This window comes from Colletotrichum spaethianum (genome assembly GCF_022836535.1).
Source record: "Colletotrichum spaethianum MAFF 239500 DNA, contig12, whole genome shotgun sequence".
NCBI classification, from domain to species: Eukaryota; Fungi; Ascomycota; class Sordariomycetes; order Glomerellales; family Glomerellaceae; genus Colletotrichum; species Colletotrichum spaethianum.
The window spans coordinates 431884-450357 of record NW_026054782.1 but is presented as its reverse complement, the minus strand read 5'-3'; the positions used below and the strand labels follow the sequence as shown (position 1 = coordinate 450357).

Below are 18474 nucleotides of genomic sequence, written 5' to 3'. Positions count from 1 at the left end.
GTCACCCATGTAGAATAGCACGTAATGCAAATGCATCACCTAGTCACACTCTCAAGTCTTTCCGGATAATGTGTGTTTCATTGCGTAGACGATCACCAGCAACAAATGCCCGAGCCACGGTTTCTTATTTTTTACAGATGGACGTTTCTGTTACCCTCTTCGATGTCCCGAGCAATTATCTCAGGCTCGGTCTCGCCGTCGCCATCACTAAGCGGTGTGTACTCGGAAACGGTAGACGAGAAATACCCAGTTTTGGCAACTGTCCGGCAGTGGGGGCAGTTGCAGCTCCGACTAATGAGAAGATGGAGAGCCTGAGGGAGGGCAATGAACAAGTGAACCCCCCTGGTAAGATCAGTTAGCATATAGGGCAGACTTCCAAACCTATGGTAAAAGGGACTTACAGGTCGAACATCATGAAGACGGTGCAGTAGGCCCCCAGCGCGATGAGAGGGTCGGGCCACACTTGTGTCAGAAGAGCCCAGCTAGGAATAAGAAAGGAGAGGTGAAAAATTGCGAGGAGGCAGTCGGCCCAGAAGATGTTGGACTCGGAAAGAGATTGAATCGGGGAGCCGATGGCGGCGACAACGTCGCGGTTAAGAATAAAGGTAGCTAGAACGGCTGATGCAGCCAAGGGAAGCAGCCCTAGAGCGGGAAAGGCACACTCAGATGCAATGCCATGGGCGATGAGGAGAATGAAGGCAGGTGGAAAGGCGAAAATTTCCAAGCGTCGAAGGACGGCAATACTGGATTGGGAGGCCATGATGAGTTGCCTGTTTTCTAATGATGATAAAGCAGCGATCTTGGATTAATGCTGTTGAGTTGTTGATGTTTGAGTAAAATAGTTGGGCTTATAACTCTCTTATATGTTGTCTCTCCCTTGATATCATCCCTCTATTTGAGTCTGCCTAATGCAGGATCCAATGCCTCGTTTCGTCTCCGCTTTACCTGGCTGTTGCAAGCGGACAAATCTACTAACAATAATAGCCTCAAGCAAGCTACGTACCGTATCTCATTATCATAATCATGGAAACTGATAGGCGGTGGGCCCAGTAAAATCCTTACGCCACTAGGTGGTCTGACGGATCGGAATCCTAAAATTGGGCGGACTCGCGCCTGGAGCATTGTCGATCTGCATGGCGTCGAATCCTTCCATGGCAATTTTTGCTGGTATGTGACTTTGGAGACATTCCAGTAAATGAGCGGCGGTTAAACCAATGGAACCCGCCCCAATTGAACAGCTGGCGTGTGGCTGCGCAGAGCGTTAGGCAGACATATTAGTGCTGTGTTTTCGAAAGGGACTTTGGATCGTTCCAGTACGTACTTTGGCTTAGGTGCATGGCTTGGAACCAACATGTCTCGCGTGACCTGGGCTGTGTAATACTTCCTCCCCTCACTGGTGCCTTAAGAGAGTTGAATAGGTAGGCTTGATAAAGGCCCACTGGTGATATGCTAGCGAAACTATTGTTTCTCACATCACCCATACTGATGAATGGTAGCATTGCATAGTCCAACAATAGCATGAGAGTCGCTGAGTGCGCCTCAGTGAGCTTGAGGATCGGCTCCGCAGAAAGAACGGTTAGGTCTTGTTTACCTTAACATCACTTGTTCTCTGAAGCGAAAGGAAAGCTTAGACTACGCACCTGTCTGGGGACTATTTAGATTATCAGAACAAGTGGCTGGGTTAGCCAATCCATGCAGGATTAGCATGCATGACAAAGCTGTTTGCCATTGGTTGCGATGATCTCTAGAAACGGCCCGTTTTGCGTTTCTCATTCAATACCAGGTGCTACTCTAAGCCATTGAAATGAGATGTAAGGAAATAAGCAAGCTTGACTAACGAGTTCTTGTTCAGTTTGACGATTAGATTTGATTGTGGTATCTAAGTAAAGAACCTTTACGTTGAGTTGAGGTATCAATGGGGGTATGTAAACTCAAGCTTTATGGCTCATGCATAGCAAATTTACTGCATCATAGGACGAGCATCCTCAACCATCTCGCTAGATCCGAAGTACTTGTCCAACTCATTCTCCAGCTCTCTTCCCTCGACCTTGCGCATCTCCTTGGCGCGCTTGACAGGGTTAACCTTGTCGGCGTGGGCGCTGGCAAAGATGACATCGAGCTCCTCGAGGCTTCGTCCCTTGGGCTCCGGGAAGAATAAGTATACGCAGGGAATTATGGCTGCGTTGAAGACGGCGAACATCACGTACGTCTTGTAGCCCAAGTTTGCGAACGCAGGTGGCGTGATCATAACGATTAAGAAGTTGGACAGCCAGTTGGAGCAGGTTGAGAGGGCGTTGGCCTGGATGCGGATACGGAGGTTGGTGATCTCGGCGGGGTAGAGCCAGGTCATTCCGAGCCAGCCTGTATTGATGTCAGTCTGGAGCACACAAAAAGGCTGCGATGGAAAGCGACTTACCAATTGCGAAGAAGGAGTTGAAGACAAATAAGAAGACCGTGGCAGTAACTCCATACACAGTCTCAAGCTTGGGAGCACCTGTCTCGTCAACTGTACCAGTAGACACGGTTCCAGCCAAAATCGCCATGGAGGCCATCATGCCGAATGCTCCGAAGAGCATGAGCTTGCGTCGACCAGTCCTTTCAATGAGAGGTAGAGCGACAAGTGAAGCCAGGAAGTATTCCGTGCCGTTGAGCGCGGCCAGAAGTCGAGATAACTCAGGACCGAATCCAAGGGAGTTCTCAAACAAGAACCCACTGTAATATGTGATAAGGTTGATACCTAATCATTATGGGTCAGCAACAAGCTATCCCTATCATAGAAATAAGAACATACCGCAGATTTGCTGGAAAAATTGTGCAGCAATGCCAAGGAGAGTGCGTCTCAAATTCTGCGAGGGACCGTTTGTGAGGAGTTCCCTGAATTTAAAACTTCCACCTTGGCTCTGAGCCTCGAGAGCCTCTTGGATAGCCTTAACCTCGATAGTAACATCTTCGTGATCGATGGGCTTCCCGAGAAGACGAGACGTCACTTCGCGGGCCTCTTCCAGACGGCCCTTCATGGCCAGCCAACGGGGTGAATCAGGAAGGTAGAGGAGACCAATCATAACAATGATAGTAAAAAAAGACTGGAATGAGACGGGGAATCGCCATCGGATCGATCCTTCGAGGAAGTAGAAGCCGTACTGCAGAACAGTCAGCGGTTAAGTTTGGTGGTTAGAAAGGAGTTACTTGCATCGACCCAGTAAGCGATTGCGATGCCACAGCTGATGAGAGCTCCGGAAAGGGTGATGAGGAAACCTCGCTGGTGAGGTCGTGCACATTCGGACTGCCATGTAGGAATAGCTGCAAGATGGTTAGCTTAGCCGAGAGGAAAGGAAACATTGTTGACTTACTCGACGTCACCATGCCGTTTCCAATACCACCAACGATGCGACCCGCAGAGAAAAGACCGTACTCGTGCGCAGAGGCCTGCAGGATGGTTCCGAAAATCATGATGGCGCTACCCCAGAAAGTTGACGACTTACGTCCCCAACTTTCTCCGTAAAAGAGGATGAGCACTGCACCCAAGAAGCAACCAATCTGGTAGACAGCTACCGCGGCGGCCTGCGTATTGGGATCTCCGGTACACTGGCTGTAATCACGTTGGGTGTTTTCGGGAAAGTCGAGCCAGCAGAGCGGGTTTGACTGTTCCAGCGGCGTCATCAGAGTGATACTCCTCTGAAAGTCGTCGAGGGTGAGTAGCGAGCCGAGAACACCTAAGGAGACACATTTAGCATTGAAATCTTCCAGCGTCTCGCTACACTACAAAGTCTGGTGCTTACCCTGATCGTATCCGAACATGAGGAAACCACAAGACGCGATGAATCCGATGGACCAATTGAGCACCTTGCCCTGGAGGCGTTGGCCGCGGAAACCCCATTCTGGCAAGTCGCCCATACGCGCCAAGAAACCCTGCGGCTTGGGCTTCTCGTTGACGGCGCGGCTGTTGTCAACCGATGAGGGCGTCTGGCTTCCGCTGTCGCTGGGCTGCTCCCGCTTCTCTTGCTTCTCAGACATGTTGGGCTCCGCTGTGATAATGGCTGTGACGGCGGCCGTGGTTTGGTCGGCCATGTTTTTCACCGGCACCGGAACTCGGGTAGAAGAGGTACTAAGAGGATGATCCCGCTAGGTCTTGAGAGGAGGTCTTGTGTAAGACGTTGTCGCGGGATGTATGCACGTCTTTGTACTCGCGCAGTTCTCATCTCGGGCTAATGCCTTCACCGACCTCGTGGGTCTCGCTGAGACAGCAATCTGATGAAGGATGACTTGGCTGAGGTCATATTGGGGAACCAACAGTTGAACGGGCGAGGTCACGATGGAGCCCCATGCGGCTCGGAGGGATCCAACGCTACCCACACTTCTCCCCAGACGTGCAGTTGTGGTCTTTAGAGGTGATGGGATCCGTTCTCCAGTCAACTGGGGGAGAAGGACCGAATCCAGCCTGTTGTTAGAATGCATGTCACCAACCACATGGCTTTGTTTTGTTTCCAAGGTTGCCATAAATGTCTTGTCGATCGTAGAAATCATTGCTCCCATCTACCGGGCATATGAGCCAAATACCGCAAAGAAGGGTGTAGCACACAAACACGCACCCTCTCTGTAGACTTTACAGCCAAGGCCCAGCTGATAATACACATAGAAACCCCCAGTCTCGAGAAACAATTTTTTCAGTCACTAGTCAATGACGAACTTCACGACGGGAGGTGGATCGCGAAAACCATCGCCCAGCACGACAAGTCAACGGGGCATCGGCATCCTCCCGCACGGAATTCCTAACAAGGCAAGCCGAGGGCTGGGCGATCCAAGACAATTTTTGGGGTTTGGCGTGAGGAAGAGGAAAATGCAGTAAGCTGGAAGGGACGGTCTGAGAGATTAAGACCCTTTTTCTCTTGGTGTGTCTCGGCGGGCATGGGTTAAGCGTTGGCAATGACGTTGGCCAAGTTTTAAGCTTAAATATCTAGTTGGCTACCGTCGGACTTTTTGATATCCACGGGTTCTTGGTCCCTCCACTTCCAAGTCAGAATATGCGGAACCTCCATCTTGGCGAGTCTTGGGAGGTTATTTGGTTTTTGTGGTTTTCGGAAAGTTGCAACACACTTGCCTACATGTCTCTGTTGGTTCGGTTCGAAACGAGGAAAAACGGCGCGATCGGCATGAACGACGAAAATTTTGAATAACGAAAATGCAGGTTTGATGGCTGTTGATACGCGGGACCTGCGTGGATGTGGTCTCTCGGAGGGCTGGACGCAAGTTTGGAGAACCCTGAACCACGGGATACAATACAGAATCGTGGTATCGTGCATCATGTGTGACTAGGAAACCGGAAAAAGCAAATGCATCATCAAATAGAACATCTCCACGGTTGCCAATCTTCCGCATGCAGTTCTTCTTCAATCCGAACTCCAAGGAACGGAAAGGTCTTAGGAGGTTCATGAGCGTCTCTGTCTACTATGAACCGTCATCCGGGGTCTGGGGAAGTCAAAATAACGACACGTCAACTCGTAGCCGCTATGGAAATCCTCTACTTGTTGTAATCTTCTGAAAAGTGGGCAGTCTCCAGTTCGGCTCTCATGGCCGGAACCGTTTCTTGGCAGACAAAGCCTGGAGAAACCCGACCTTTCGCTTCCTTGATTCTATACGTCGGAGTCAATAAACCGCTCTAGATTCTGGAAGCATTCGTCCGTCGTAGCCACCAGATTAATGAACTAGCTGGTATGAGTCGCTATTGTTTGTTGAAGGTTGCTGTATATTTGTCTGCCTGTATAGGGTGATGCACACCACTCTCTCGACAATTAAATACCCAAAGTGTCGCCCTCTCATTAGTCAGAACGCAACGGCCATTTACCTCTCTTCTTCATCAACTGGTGAGATCCAACACAATGTGGCGAGTTAATGCTTACAGATCGCTCACCAACTGTACAGCATAATACTTGGTCACCGAATGCTGGACTCACGACCACATTCATCTCCCATCGGAACCGGTTTTCGTTGAGATGTTTCAGTGCATCACAATGGTAGCATTTATGTCTTCATTGACTCGTTTGACCATTTTCAATTAAAACCGGAATATTCAGCCAGTTCATTTAACCTTCAGAACAGCCTTGCCAAAGTTCTTGCCGGTGAGCATGCCAATGAGACCATCTGGAGCGTTGTCAATACCCTCGGTTACCGCCAACTTGGCCTTGACACTGCCCTCCGAGAGCCACTTCTGCAGGTTCTCCTGGTGGTCCTTGAAGTGCGCGCGACCAAACTTGGGGTTACCAACAAGGAAACCTTCCATGGTGATCTGCTTAGCAACAAGCTGCATCAAGCCTTTGATGCCCTGCTGCTGATCCGCCGGGGTGTTGTAGTTGGAGATCTGTACGCACATTAGTTCTCCATTTGACACATGCATAACGCCTTCTTGGTTGAGTACTTACCATGCCGCAGACGGCGATGCGTCCCTCAACATTCATGGAGGCGAGAGCCGCCTCAAGGTGGTCTCCACCAACGTTCTCAAAGTAGATATCGATGCCATTGGGTGCCAGTCTAGGAAGGGCATCTCCAGGCTTCTCATTCTTGTAGTTGAACCCAGCATCGAAGCCAAGGTCCTTGGTGATAAAGTCCAGCTTCTCGTCCGATCCCACGGACCCAATGACGGTAAGGCCCTCTCGCTTAGCGATCTGGCCGACCAGCTGGCCTACAGCTCCAGCAGCGGAGCTGACAAAGATGGTCTCACCCTTCTTAGGCTGTCCGATCTTGTGCAGACCCGACCAGGCAGTCAACCCCGGCATGCCAAGGGGGCCAAGGAAGAGCGCCAGGTCCAGGTTGTGGGGGTTCTGGATCTTGCGCGCCTGCTCCAGAATGCTGGGCGGCACTGGGGCGTACTGGGCGATGGGCGTATGGGCGAAGATGAGATCGCCCTCGGCGAAGTTGGGGGTGTTGCTCTTCAGGACCTTGCTGATGGTGCTGTTGGTGATGGGACCGTTGAGTTCGAACGCAGGCGAGTAGGACTTCTTGCTGGCGTCTCTCATGCGGCCGCGCTGGTAGGGGTCAAAGGATGCGTAAATGATTTCAACGACCACGCCGCTCTCAGGGACATCGTCGAGGTCAATCGGGCGATCCTCAATGGTAAGGTGCTCCCCCGCCACGGGGAGACCTGTGGGGATCTTCTTAAAGATGAGAGTCTTGTTCTGCGTCATTGCGAATAGCTTGTATGTGGACTCGAATAATAGATTTTCTTGGGTCGCAGGTTGACTGTAAGTTGGTTAACGAAATTACAAGAGAAATGAAGTCATGAATTAGACTTTCTTTTGAGCTGCATTGACGTAGCTGTGCGCAAAGAGTTGTGCCGAGGTACGATTTCTAAGCTCTCTAAACGCCGATGAAGTCACAATAACCCCGCGCGTTCCATGGCCCACCCCGCCTTTCTTTGACTGCGATGCTTCCAAAATTGGGACGAGTGATAATGACGTGATGCCGATTATTCATCATATTGTCTCGTAGGCTGTCGTACATGACGCTATCAAGATTGAAAACGAAGTAAAAGCCAGCATTCTTGAATTTGTACAGCAAAGAAGGAAATGCGCGGTTATTCCGCCTGGCGCCTGGTACTCATAAAACCAATGACTGATGAACAATATGCAGAAGTAAATGCTACAAGCGTCTCACGGGATTGTATTTCTTGAAAGCTGAAACTTGCTATTCACAGGTGCGAAGTTACAACATCAGTAGTTATGGGAATGGTACGCCCCTCTGATCCTTTCTAACTGTAGTAGAAGTGGGTTGAATTTGAGCCTACTCGGCTACCAGACGCAACAAGGTTACCTGGAGGATAAAAGTAATTTGGTCAAAATCTATACCTATCCCGGAATAAGGACCCATTTGTCCTACAGGTTCTTGCGATGCTCAATGCGTAACCAGTGATGAAAGTCCTCACGAGTCTGACCGCGACAATTCAGATTCTTTGTGACTAGGACGGTGAAAATCAACGAAGAAGCCGTTTACGACTTGAAGAGACTTTTGTAAATACTTCTTGCACGGAGTATTCGGACCCATACTACCAGCAGCTCGGTCTGGTGCAATATCCTTGCAAGTCCACCCACCGAGCTACATAAAATATTACAAGATACGCTACAAACTCCACGTGTACCGACCCTACCGCCTTGAGCTCTTTGACAAACAATGCTTCTGCGTTCCCTAGAAACCATGATGCCAGAGAAATGCCCAAAACAGAAAACCACGATTTCCACACCAGCGGGAAGTAGCGACAAGGGCCGTAGAGGATCTCAACTGTCGTCCACACTCCGACGCCCAACATCCACACAAGTACCTGTCCGATTGTGTTCTTGCATTTGACCATTCGAGAGAAACTTGCTTCGACTTTTATGTGAAGAGTCGCAAGCTCAATCCAGCCTTCAAGGACGGCCTTGATGTCGTTTCTAGTATGTGGCGGCCAGAAACGAAGGATGTTGTGTTCCGGATAGCAAAAGCCGCCTGGCACAACTATCGTCCACAAGGCCGACGTGGCAGTGGGAAGAATAGTGTAACCCAGCAGAAAGGTGAAGGTCTTCAGAAACTCGTTGTTGAATAGCTTTTGTGCAGAAGATCCACGCGGCAAGGAGTTAAAGAGGCATTGCGAACCTCTAGTGAAGAGACGGTATCCACCCCACATGGCGACGATACCTCTGAACACGATGCCAGCAACAAGCCATGAAGTTTCCCACCATGACTTACGGTCTTTGACATGCTCTGCATCCCGTATCTCAACCATGATCGCCTCGGTTCCTTCGCGACGTGGGAGCCAGACGATGTTGAAGATGACAGCCCACATGATAACGACACCAGCGATAGCTGCGAGACTGACGGACAGCCAGACTCCGATTCGGACTCTCCCTCCTCGGTGTGCACGCGCTTGTGGGATGGCCAAGATATGCGGCCCACCTAGCTGCCGCTGTCGTGGCGCCATGTTGTATCGCTTCCAATCTGGCACCGGAGCTTCCGCTGGCCATTCGGCTTGCAGGCCTTGGAGGTTTGGGTCAACGGCGGACGGATCCACCAGCTCCGTAACGGCGCCCCTGCGGAGGAAACGACGCGCGGGCAGTTCGCTGTCCAAGAGTAAAGCCATCGTCGGTGGATGATGTGATGTGCAGGACGCCTCGACGGGAAAAGCTCGGATCCTGTTTACCGCGTCACAGTCCTAAAGGCCAAGCGAAGACACCGCGGGGGCTTACGTACATTTCAGCCCTTCAATGGTTGGCCAAAACACGCTCTGTTAGATAGCGTCAGATGATCCAGTTGCATTTGCATCTACAAAGGGATTGGCATTTGGTTGTATGCAGTTGAGGGCATTTTAGTGCAACAACCTTCCCTCATCCATTCTGGCAGCCATACCTTCAACAATTCATCACGGGTTGCTCCTCTAGCCTGCTTGCATTGGTTCAACAGGGCACACGCCTTGGAATAGCCCGTCATCTCACAACGGCGTTGATATCGACATTCGGCACGCGATACGCGCGAACTAGCATTGATCTGTCATCGAATTACCGGGCCGCACCCTTCAGCATGCCTCACCCAGTAAAGACGATATTACAGGTCTTGCTAGTACGCAATGTAACGCTCCCTATCCACTGAGCGGCGGCCCGGACTCCCTTAAACTTGTTCAAATCCCAAGCTGTCACAAGAGCCAAGAGGGATTTCCGCCCCGTGCTGACGGCTGACTGGGGGTTCAGAAGAACTATCGAAACTAACATTCGGTTAGATGCAACTACGGAATCCGAGCCGACCTAAGAGATTCTCCCGATTCAACCCCGAGCTCCATTGTCAGGGATTCATTCGGGAAGCTCTCGCCTGAGCGTGCATCGGTAATTTAGCTCGTGGAGCAATCATACCATCGCCATCAACCCATGTTATCACTTGCATCCCGGCGCGTCACGATGTGAGATTGTCAAGTGACCACGGAGCGTACTTAATGATGATTCCATCCCTTCGCCCGCGAGATTGCCTTTGTGGCACTTCACGCTCTTCTCGGTGACCGACACGCGTCTGGCATGCCAAGAACCTTGCTCTGCGCATCAATTCACAAATTCGACCTGATGATGCTGTCGCAAGCTCTGGTCCTCTCGCTGGCAGGCCTCGCCGCCGCCCAAGACCGCCTCTTCTCTTCCAGCTTCGGCTACCCCGGACGCAATGCAAGCTATGACTACATCGTCGTCGGCGGCGGCACTGCGGGCCTCACCCTTGCCTCGCGTCTCGCCGCAACCTCCGCCTCCGTGGCCGTAGTCGAGGCCGGCGGCTTCTACGAGGTCGAGAACGGCAACAACAGCGTCGTCCCCCTTCTCTCGCTGACAGGCATCGCTTTCGTCGATCCCTCGCCAAACTTCACCCCGCAACCCCTGATGGACTGGTCTCTCGTCTCCGAGCCTATCTCTGGCGCCGGCGGTCGGAAGGTGCATTACGCGCAGGGCAAGACGCTGGGTGGCTCTTCGGCCATCAACACCATGTCGTACATACGCGGCACGAAAGGCTCCTATAGCCTCTGGGCCGAAACCGTCGGCGACGACTCGTTTAGATGGGAGAGCATGTTGAAATATTTCAAGCGTTCCGTCGATCTGACGCCGCCGAATGAAGAGAAGCGCCAGAACACCAACGCCACGGTGCGGTTCGACCTTAACGACTACGACGAGGAGGGAGGTCCATTACAGGTCTCTTGGAATAACTGGGTCGACCCGACGCTCACCTGGCTCGCCAAGGTCATACAGAGTCTTGGGTTGGCTATCAGTCCCAAAGGTTTTAGCAGCGGCGAGCTCGTTGGGTACGGCGCGTGGGTGCCCTCGACGATTGAGCCCGAGAAGGCACAGCGATCCACAAGCGAGAGCAGTTTTCTCCAGAATGCAATCAAGGACACGGGGATCATTGTCTACACCCACAGCCTCGCAACCAAGATTCTTTTCGACGGCACGCAGGCTGTGGGCGTCAGCATCAACACCCGGGGCGTAGAGTACACCCTCTCGGCCAACAAAGAAGTCATCCTCACCGCGGGCACGTTTCACTCTCCTCAGCTCCTCCAGGTGTCTGGCATTGGTGCTCGCCAGCAGTTGGAAGCGCTTTCCATCCCGGTTGTCGCCGACATCCCCGGTGTTGGACAGAATCTGCAGGACCCGATCCAGATCTTCGTCGCGTATCCCGTCAGCACGCCCTCAGCACAATCCCTTACTAACGATCCGGCACTCAACCCTGAATTCGTCGAAGAGTACCTCAAGTCCGGGACCGGTCCCTACAGTTCTGCGGCAGGCTTCTTGGCTCACGAGCGTCTCCCCAACTCCACTCTCGCCAGTCTTACCCAGTCCACTCGCGAGAGGCTAGCATCCGTTCCTTCGGACTGGCCTCAGCTCTCCTTCATTGCAGGATCGTTCTCAACTGGCCCAGGACAAACGAGCGGTACTCTCGCTGCTTACCTGCCTCTCGTCTTCTCCCGCGGAAACGTTACCATCTCGTCAGCTTCCATCGATGTGCAGCCGGTGATCAACTTGAACTGGCTTTCTGACCCCGCCGACGTCGAGTTGGCCGTGGCTGCAGTTAAGCGTCTTCGTGCCGCGTGGGCCTCACCCTTTGCCAACACCCCAGGCTTCAAGACCGCCCCCGAGGCGCTCCCCGGTGACGCCGTGCAGACTGACAAGGAGATCCTAGAGTATGTGAGGGCCAACGCTGGGCAGGTTTGGCACCCAGTGTCAACTGTGGCTATGGGCAAGGAGGAGGATGTTCAGCTTGGTAAGGCAGTGGTTGACAGCCGCGGGCGCGTGTTTGGTGTTCAGGGCTTGAGAGTAGCGGATGCAAGCACCTTTCCTTTTTCTCTGCCGGGGCATCCTCAGTCTGCTGTGTATGCACTGGCGGAGAAGATTGCAGACGACATAATCACCGGCCGTTGACGATAGTCCTATTTATTGTAGAGATTCGACAAAAGGCTAGTCGTCACGAGAAATATCAAACTTAGTTATCTGGCGTCTTCCTCTTCCGCAGCGCCTGATGTAGCTTTGGGCAATATATTTAAACAAGGACCAGAACTCACTCAATAGGCCTTATACGATGGTGTTGGGCGCGAAGTCTCCTGCAGTTGTGGTACGCAGATGCAACGGTCTAGTGCCTATGCCGATCACTCCTTCCTATGGGTCGGATAGGCGCCCTTGGCAAACCCGAGAGCCCCACAATGCAGAAAGATGCAGCCATCTTTGACGATGAATGGCTCTCTATCCCTAGCTGTTCACAAATAGGTCCGTCCCACAAGACAGTGTGCTAGATCATGCTTATGCCACGCTTTGCCAGCCAACTCGTTCCCGAACCCTGCTTCCTTGTTTACAACGCGATAAGCGGCCGGCCATTTGACGTGACTGGTGAGACTGCTGTGGCAATCCCATACTACCGACTGACGCTCCCAACTAGAACAGTCTCAAGTCCGTCTATCCTACACTGACGTTGATTCTGCATTGTATGGCCGACCCGTGCACGGAGTAGATGTCGCGCGAACCTTTCTCTCGGACTTCGACCACCTCGCCACCGTGATGGTTCCTTTTACAGACAGCTACTATTCTTTCTGGACTCTTTGGGCAGTCACGATCATTGCTTTGCTCGTCACAGCGTACCCCCTTGTCATCAGGCTTCGGCCGAGCCGGCGAAAGTTACGCGCAGATGGCCTTGACGTTATCTATGAACCGTCGGAGAGCAATTCCGCAATCAGCCCTCAATTTGAGTGAGAAGTCTCTGCTTTACAGACATATTTCTCGACGACTGACTTTCTTTACAGGGTTGTCGCTGTCCATGGCCTTGGCGCGCATCCTGATCACACTTGGGAGGGTAAACCGATTGACAAAGACCATCCGAGGGTGCACTTCCTCCGGGATCTACTCCCTCACGCCTTCCCAACAGCTAGAATCCTGCGTTTTTCTTATAACTCCGACTGGTTGGTAGATGCACCTGAGAAGACTGCACAGCAAATTGGTCGGAGACTGCAGGAGAAACTTGTCGAACGTCGGGTCGACACCCAACGCCTCCCCATCATCTTCATTGGACACAGCTTTGGCGGTATCGTCATCAAAGAGGTGCGGTCACTGCCAACACCATGCTGCTTTCTAACTAACACACACTGCAGGCCCTGTGCGCGTCAGTTCCATCTTCGAAATCGCTGGAGGACACATGCGGCATCATCTTTCTTGGCACTCCCCATCAAGGCTCATCATTGTCAATCGCGGGAGCTCTTCTGAGCAGGCTGACCGTATTTCTCGGCTCTAATACGACATTGCTCCTGGCCCTACAGAGCAATCAAAGCCAACTGTCAGACCTGGAAGATAAGTTTCGGAATGTCGCTGCCGACAAGCACATCAAATCGTTTTATGAGACAAAGCCTACGTTTTATTGGGGGCTTTCTATTGGACCTGTAAGTGTGGCTGGCCTTCTGCGTCGAATATCATCTGATTCTGAGCAGATCGTCAATAGAGACTCAGCTAAAGGCTATTCGAAAGCTCCCGTCGGTATAGACACCAACCATGCTGGGTTGAACAAGTTCAGCAGCCCAGATCACCCCGGATTCCAAGAAATCAAAACCGTGATTGAGAGGTTTCGCGCCAAGCCCCTGCTCGAGCAAGCGGATGACTTCCTACGTAAGAAGCACTACACCAGTGAAAAGCTCAAGATCAAGCGGCTATCGCGAGAGGAATTATCAATGGACCAATGCTACATCAATCTTTCCATCGTGGAGCAGGTCCAAAGGAACAGACCCTTACGAGACGAGCTGGAAGCAAAAGCCTCGGCGCCAAAGTCCTCACCTTTCTCGCTTCGTGCGCGGCTAAAGGTTGAGACGTCAGCAGAGCACTGTCAAGTCCAATTGAAAGACATTTTCAGCCAACAAAAAAGATCCGACGGGACGGAAATCTCACCTAGGAGGGTCTTGATTCGCGGACGTGCTGGGGTGGGCAAGACCACCCTATGCAAGAAGATGGTGCACGATTTTCTCAGTAGCGGTATGTGGCGCGATCTGTTCGATCGTGTGTTCTGGGTGCCTTTGAGGAACTTGAAGGAGCGACCAGCCCCTGGATATAACCTCGAGAGGTTTTTCTTTGACGAGTTCTTTCGGCCTGAAGGAGACAGGTCAGGCAAGCTATTCGCCGAGGAGACTACCAAGGCGCTGAAGGACAATCGAACGCTGTTTGTCCTTGATGGTTGGGATGAAGTGGATCGCATTGCCAACGCCGGCTCTGACATGTCCAGTTTTCTACGCGAGTTACTCCATCGACCCAATGTCATCATCACGTCGCGGCCGTCTGCTAGTATTCCTGTCCCAGACCAGCAGCCAATTGACCTGGAACTTGAAACGATCGGATTCAACCCGACTCAAGTGGACGAGTATATCGAAAAAACGCACGGTAAAACGAATGCAAAGAAGGTGGATGAAATCAAGACTTTCCTCCAAAGCCACGAGCTTGTCAGAAGTCTCGTCAGAATACCGATACAGCTGGATGCTTTCTGTTACTGCTGGAACGATTTCAACAGCGACCGTGGAAATATGCCAGAGACTATATCCGCACTATACCAGGCCATTCAAACGAGTTTGTGGAAGAAAGATATTGAGCAGCTCGAAAAAGAGCATTGGAGGAAGAGAATCCAAGCCAGCGATTTGAAGAATGCTGATCAACTTGGTGTCGAAAAACACGTCAAGGATGAGGTCGGTTTCCTCGAGTACCTTGCTTTTGTTGGGCTGGTCGCCGACAAACTGGAGTTCGAGTCGGACTACCTCAACGAGTGTGCGACCAACAGCGGCTCAGATCTTATGCTCGACAAAACACTACCATGCCTGTCATTTCTCCGAAGCTCAGAACCCTCGGCCGAGCCTATTTACCAGAGCTATCATTTTATCCATTTGACATTTCAAGAATATTTTGCTGCGCGGTACTTTGTACAACACTGGAAACACTGCCAACCTTTCAAGCAGCACCTGTTTGGTCAACAGAGCAACAGCGACGTAACTCCTGTTGAGTTTCTCAAGAAGAATAAATACAACGTACGGTACGACATCATGTGGCGCTTCGTTGCTGGGCTGCTAGACAAAGAGGACAAAGAGAAAAATGCGGGTAATTTCTTTGAGGAAATAGAGAAAGCGCCGATCGACCTTCTGGGACCTACCCACCAGCGGTTGGTCATGCACTGCTTAAGCGAAACAGTCCACTTGCGACGTGAGGTTCGAAAGCCCAGGGAGGAACTGCTCTTACAATGGGTGTTGTTTGAGAGAGACTTTACAGGATCATCGACCTTTGTGAGAGAATCAGAGCTTCCAGAAGAGGTGTTTCACAGCGCATTGACTACTTCTGGACGCAAATTGGATTTCTTATCTGCTTTATATTATCCTCAAAGGCACTTATCAGAGAGAATGGTAGCCACTCTTGTGGAACTCTTCAAGGACGAGAGCAGCGACGTACGATGTTCCGCCGCTGAAGCTCTAGGCAACCAGTCGACTCTATCAGACACCACTATGGCTGCCCTTATGGAACTCTTCAAGGACGAGAGCAGCGACGTACGATGTTCTGCCGCTGAAGCTCTAGGCAACCAGTCGACATTATCAGACACAACCATAGCCACCCTTATAGAACTCTTCAAGGACGAGAACTGGAGTAAACAAAGGTCCGCCGCTTCAGCTCTAGGCAAGCAGTCAACGTTATCAGACACTACTGTGGCTGCCCTTATAGAACTCTTTAAGCACAAGGACCAGAGCATACGATCGTCTGCTGCTAAAGCTCTAGGCAACCAGTCGACATTATCAGACACAACCATAGCTGCCCTTATAGAACTCTTTAAGCACAAGGACCAGAGCATACGATCGTCTGCTGCTAAAGCTCTAGGCAACCAGTCGACATTATCAGACACAACCATAGCCGCCCTTATAGAACTCTTTAAGGACGAGGACCGGAGCGTACGAAGGTCCGCCGCTTCTGCTCTAGGCAACCAGTGGACGTTATCAGACACAACCATAGCCGCCCTTATAGAACTCTTTAAGGACGAGGACCGGAGCGTACGAAGGTCCGCCGCTTCTGCTCTAGGCGATCAGTCGATGTTATTAGACAACATACTAGATGCATTAGAACTACCTATTCAGGTAGAGGCACAAAGTAGTTTAGGGCTATGCATTTTTCGTCGTTCTCAAGACGTGGAGCCTTTCTATGAGAGCTTTTTACAGCGCAGCTTTAAAGAGCATTTTAGTCTGTATCTTGATGAAACATCTTGTATCATCAACCAGGTGTCTGGACTCAGAAAGGCGATATTGCAAGATCAAGGTCAGTTTCAGATGGCAATCAGGAGAGCGCAAAGCAAGTTGGAGACGACCTATCCCATCAATTGCGGCTTACGTTAGGGAGTCAACAGCTGTAAACTATGTAACTAACTGTCTTTCTACTTTCTAACAAGTTTTTCATAAGACTGTATATATTTTGTCGCCGATGCGTGACACAGCAAGGGCCAGGGAGAAGCTTCCGTTTTGTAATTGACGAGCACAATCACCACATGTTCTAGAATCTTCCAGCATTTTGCCCCTTTCAAAGAGGATGCGAAACTGGGGACGAGAAACCTGCTGTGTAACCGCTCCTACACCCATAACTCTGTGCCAATAGCTCCTGACATAACTGTTGGTATCACAGGCAGGGATACCGTCATTACGGTGAAGTCTTTCGGCGGGGCGAGACAACAGATCGTATATTACTGTTGTTACTAATGTCTAACGAGAGGAAGGGACGAAGGGTAATAGGCCCTTCGTGGCAGTGGTCTATATAAGGAAAGTAAGGGCATTCACATGTCGATCGTAAATGCCGCCAGACCGAGAACTCCGGCAGAGACCCCATCCATATGGCCGGCATCCCATGGGGCCCAGGCCGTTCCGCGACCGTAACCTTTGGGCTGTTGCCGGCGTGGCTTGTGATAGAGGATAGCTGGCCTAACATAACGTCCGCGATAAACTTGACTCAAGTTAATAGAAAGTGCCTATTCCGTTTTCTATCAACGTATAGGAGAGACCTCCAAACCCATCTCGGTTCGCCAGGCTATTGCTATTGCTTTTACCAACAAGCAAGTTGAGACGCCACCAGTACAAGCAAAGCACCAGTTGCTGCCATCATTTTGCAGTCGGCTGACAACGGAAATCTCTAAAGCTGTCAAATGGTATAGACAGTCGACGAGAGCACCCATGTCCAAGGCAGCATCACTTACATATATTGTCTGAACTATCAACCATTTCGAGAACGTCCAGCGCGATAGTGATTACCTAGTTGCAAATGTGGAATAAGATATAATTACCAACGATATCCCAGGTTGACGTGGCCGGGATACCATCGGGAAAAAGTAAGGCCATTACACAAAAGATAGCTTGGAAGGAGATGAATTGTACCACGAAGTGCTCGGAGGATGTTGTGTGACTCATAATGCCAGGACCGACAACAGCAGTCTCAATGGCCGAAGACAGCGGTGATGCGATAGAGCACTTCTATCGACGTATGCAAGTTGAAACTTTGTAAACAGTGAAGTAGCTGCGTACACCGAATCATTAGCCTAGAGGAAGGGACGTTCTGCGCGCGTCCGTCAGTGCAAGGATTTTGTTAGGTTGCGAACAGAAACGAGAAGAGACTCACAGAGATCATAAAAGTTTCGTTATTGCCGGCAAGGTTGGGTCCGGCTGAACTAGGGTGATTGCACGCGTCCTGACGGTGAACTATCAGTGGCCGAATACGATTTTCTATAGAACAGGATGCAACGTGGGAGAATCTACCTGTAAGCCGGGTGAGTTGAGGCGAAGCGCAGGACTCTCAGATGCAGGATTCTCGGATGTGTACGAGATGAGAAGCGTGGTGACGTATCATGTTACGTACTCGGCAGTTCGGGAGCCCAAGGGCCACGTGGGGAAGCATCTCAGTTTCAGGGGTTTCCAGGCAAAATACCAAGCCAGTGGAGACTTGAAAGCACAAGGCAGCGCATTACAGAGCTATGGTTTAGTTGGTATTGGGATGTCCAGGCCATGTTTTCAGGCAGGGCTTGGGCTGCCCTGCTGTCTGGCTTTTTGTGGTGCTTCTTGATTCATTGAGAGCCTTTTATGCTCACTGAGTAAGCGTGTCATAAAACTTGAACTACTCATGAAGCTTGAGCATTCAGATAATTATGCCATGATTGACCCCGAAAGTATGGACATTTGATAGAGTGATCATGCAGTACCGAAAGCGACCTTTATAACTATGCTTCCATGTTCTTGACACGCTTGTGCTACACCTGCTACCTGAGTCCCGCTTAACATTGGAGTTTAGTAGAATCAAACCCTTCAAGACGATAGATAGAACTTACGACCAAGGATTCATGGTATATTTTGAAGTACTATCCGTGCTCGGCCTTAAAACACGCACTCAACCAAGGTCTTCATCATTGCGTTGCCCAACTATCACCGTGGCCTCTCCCAATTATGAAAGTGTTACTCTTTCA

At 51.0% G+C, this 18474-nt stretch overlaps 6 protein-coding genes across 6 annotated transcripts; 2 read left to right on the top strand and 4 right to left on the bottom strand.

Moving 5' to 3' along the window:
* Positions 1-131: 131 nt before the first annotated feature.
* On the bottom strand, positions 132-760 carry ColSpa_05451 (uncharacterized protein; the record flags this gene model as incomplete). Its single annotated transcript, XM_049271663.1, has 2 exons — positions 132-291; positions 402-760. 2 exons carry the CDS (start codon positions 758-760, stop codon positions 132-134), a joined length of 519 nt encoding a protein of 172 aa, XP_049127620.1.
* Positions 761-1960: 1200 nt separating this feature from the next.
* On the bottom strand, positions 1961-4068 carry ColSpa_05450 (sugar transporter STL1; the record flags this gene model as incomplete). The annotated part of the gene is made up of 6 exons (XM_049271662.1): positions 1961-2361; positions 2417-2737; positions 2792-3140; positions 3197-3300; positions 3351-3713; positions 3780-4068. The coding sequence occupies 6 exons, from the start codon at positions 4066-4068 to the stop codon at positions 1961-1963; spliced, it is 1827 nt and encodes a 608-aa protein (XP_049127619.1).
* A 2008-nt stretch (positions 4069-6076) lies between these two features.
* ColSpa_05449 (NADP-dependent oxidoreductase RED1) lies at positions 6077-7178 on the bottom strand (the record flags this gene model as incomplete). The annotated part of the gene is made up of 2 exons (XM_049271661.1): positions 6077-6355; positions 6417-7178. The coding sequence occupies 2 exons, from the start codon at positions 7176-7178 to the stop codon at positions 6077-6079; spliced, it is 1041 nt and encodes a 346-aa protein (XP_049127618.1).
* An 857-nt stretch (positions 7179-8035) lies between these two features.
* On the bottom strand, positions 8036-9103 carry ColSpa_05448 (uncharacterized protein; the record flags this gene model as incomplete). Its single annotated transcript, XM_049271660.1, has 1 exon — positions 8036-9103. The coding sequence occupies one exon, from the start codon at positions 9101-9103 to the stop codon at positions 8036-8038; it is 1068 nt and encodes a 355-aa protein (XP_049127617.1).
* A 970-nt stretch (positions 9104-10073) lies between these two features.
* ColSpa_05447 (cyclase atC) lies at positions 10074-11903 on the top strand (the record flags this gene model as incomplete). The annotated part of the gene is made up of 1 exon (XM_049271659.1): positions 10074-11903. The coding sequence occupies one exon, from the start codon at positions 10074-10076 to the stop codon at positions 11901-11903; it is 1830 nt and encodes a 609-aa protein (XP_049127616.1).
* A 2060-nt stretch (positions 11904-13963) lies between these two features.
* ColSpa_05446 (HEAT repeat-containing taxis protein) lies at positions 13964-16100 on the top strand (the record flags this gene model as incomplete). The annotated part of the gene is made up of 2 exons (XM_049271658.1): positions 13964-16030; positions 16092-16100. 2 exons carry the CDS (start codon positions 13964-13966, stop codon positions 16098-16100), a joined length of 2076 nt encoding a protein of 691 aa, XP_049127615.1.
* Positions 16101-18474: the final 2374 nt, after the last annotated feature.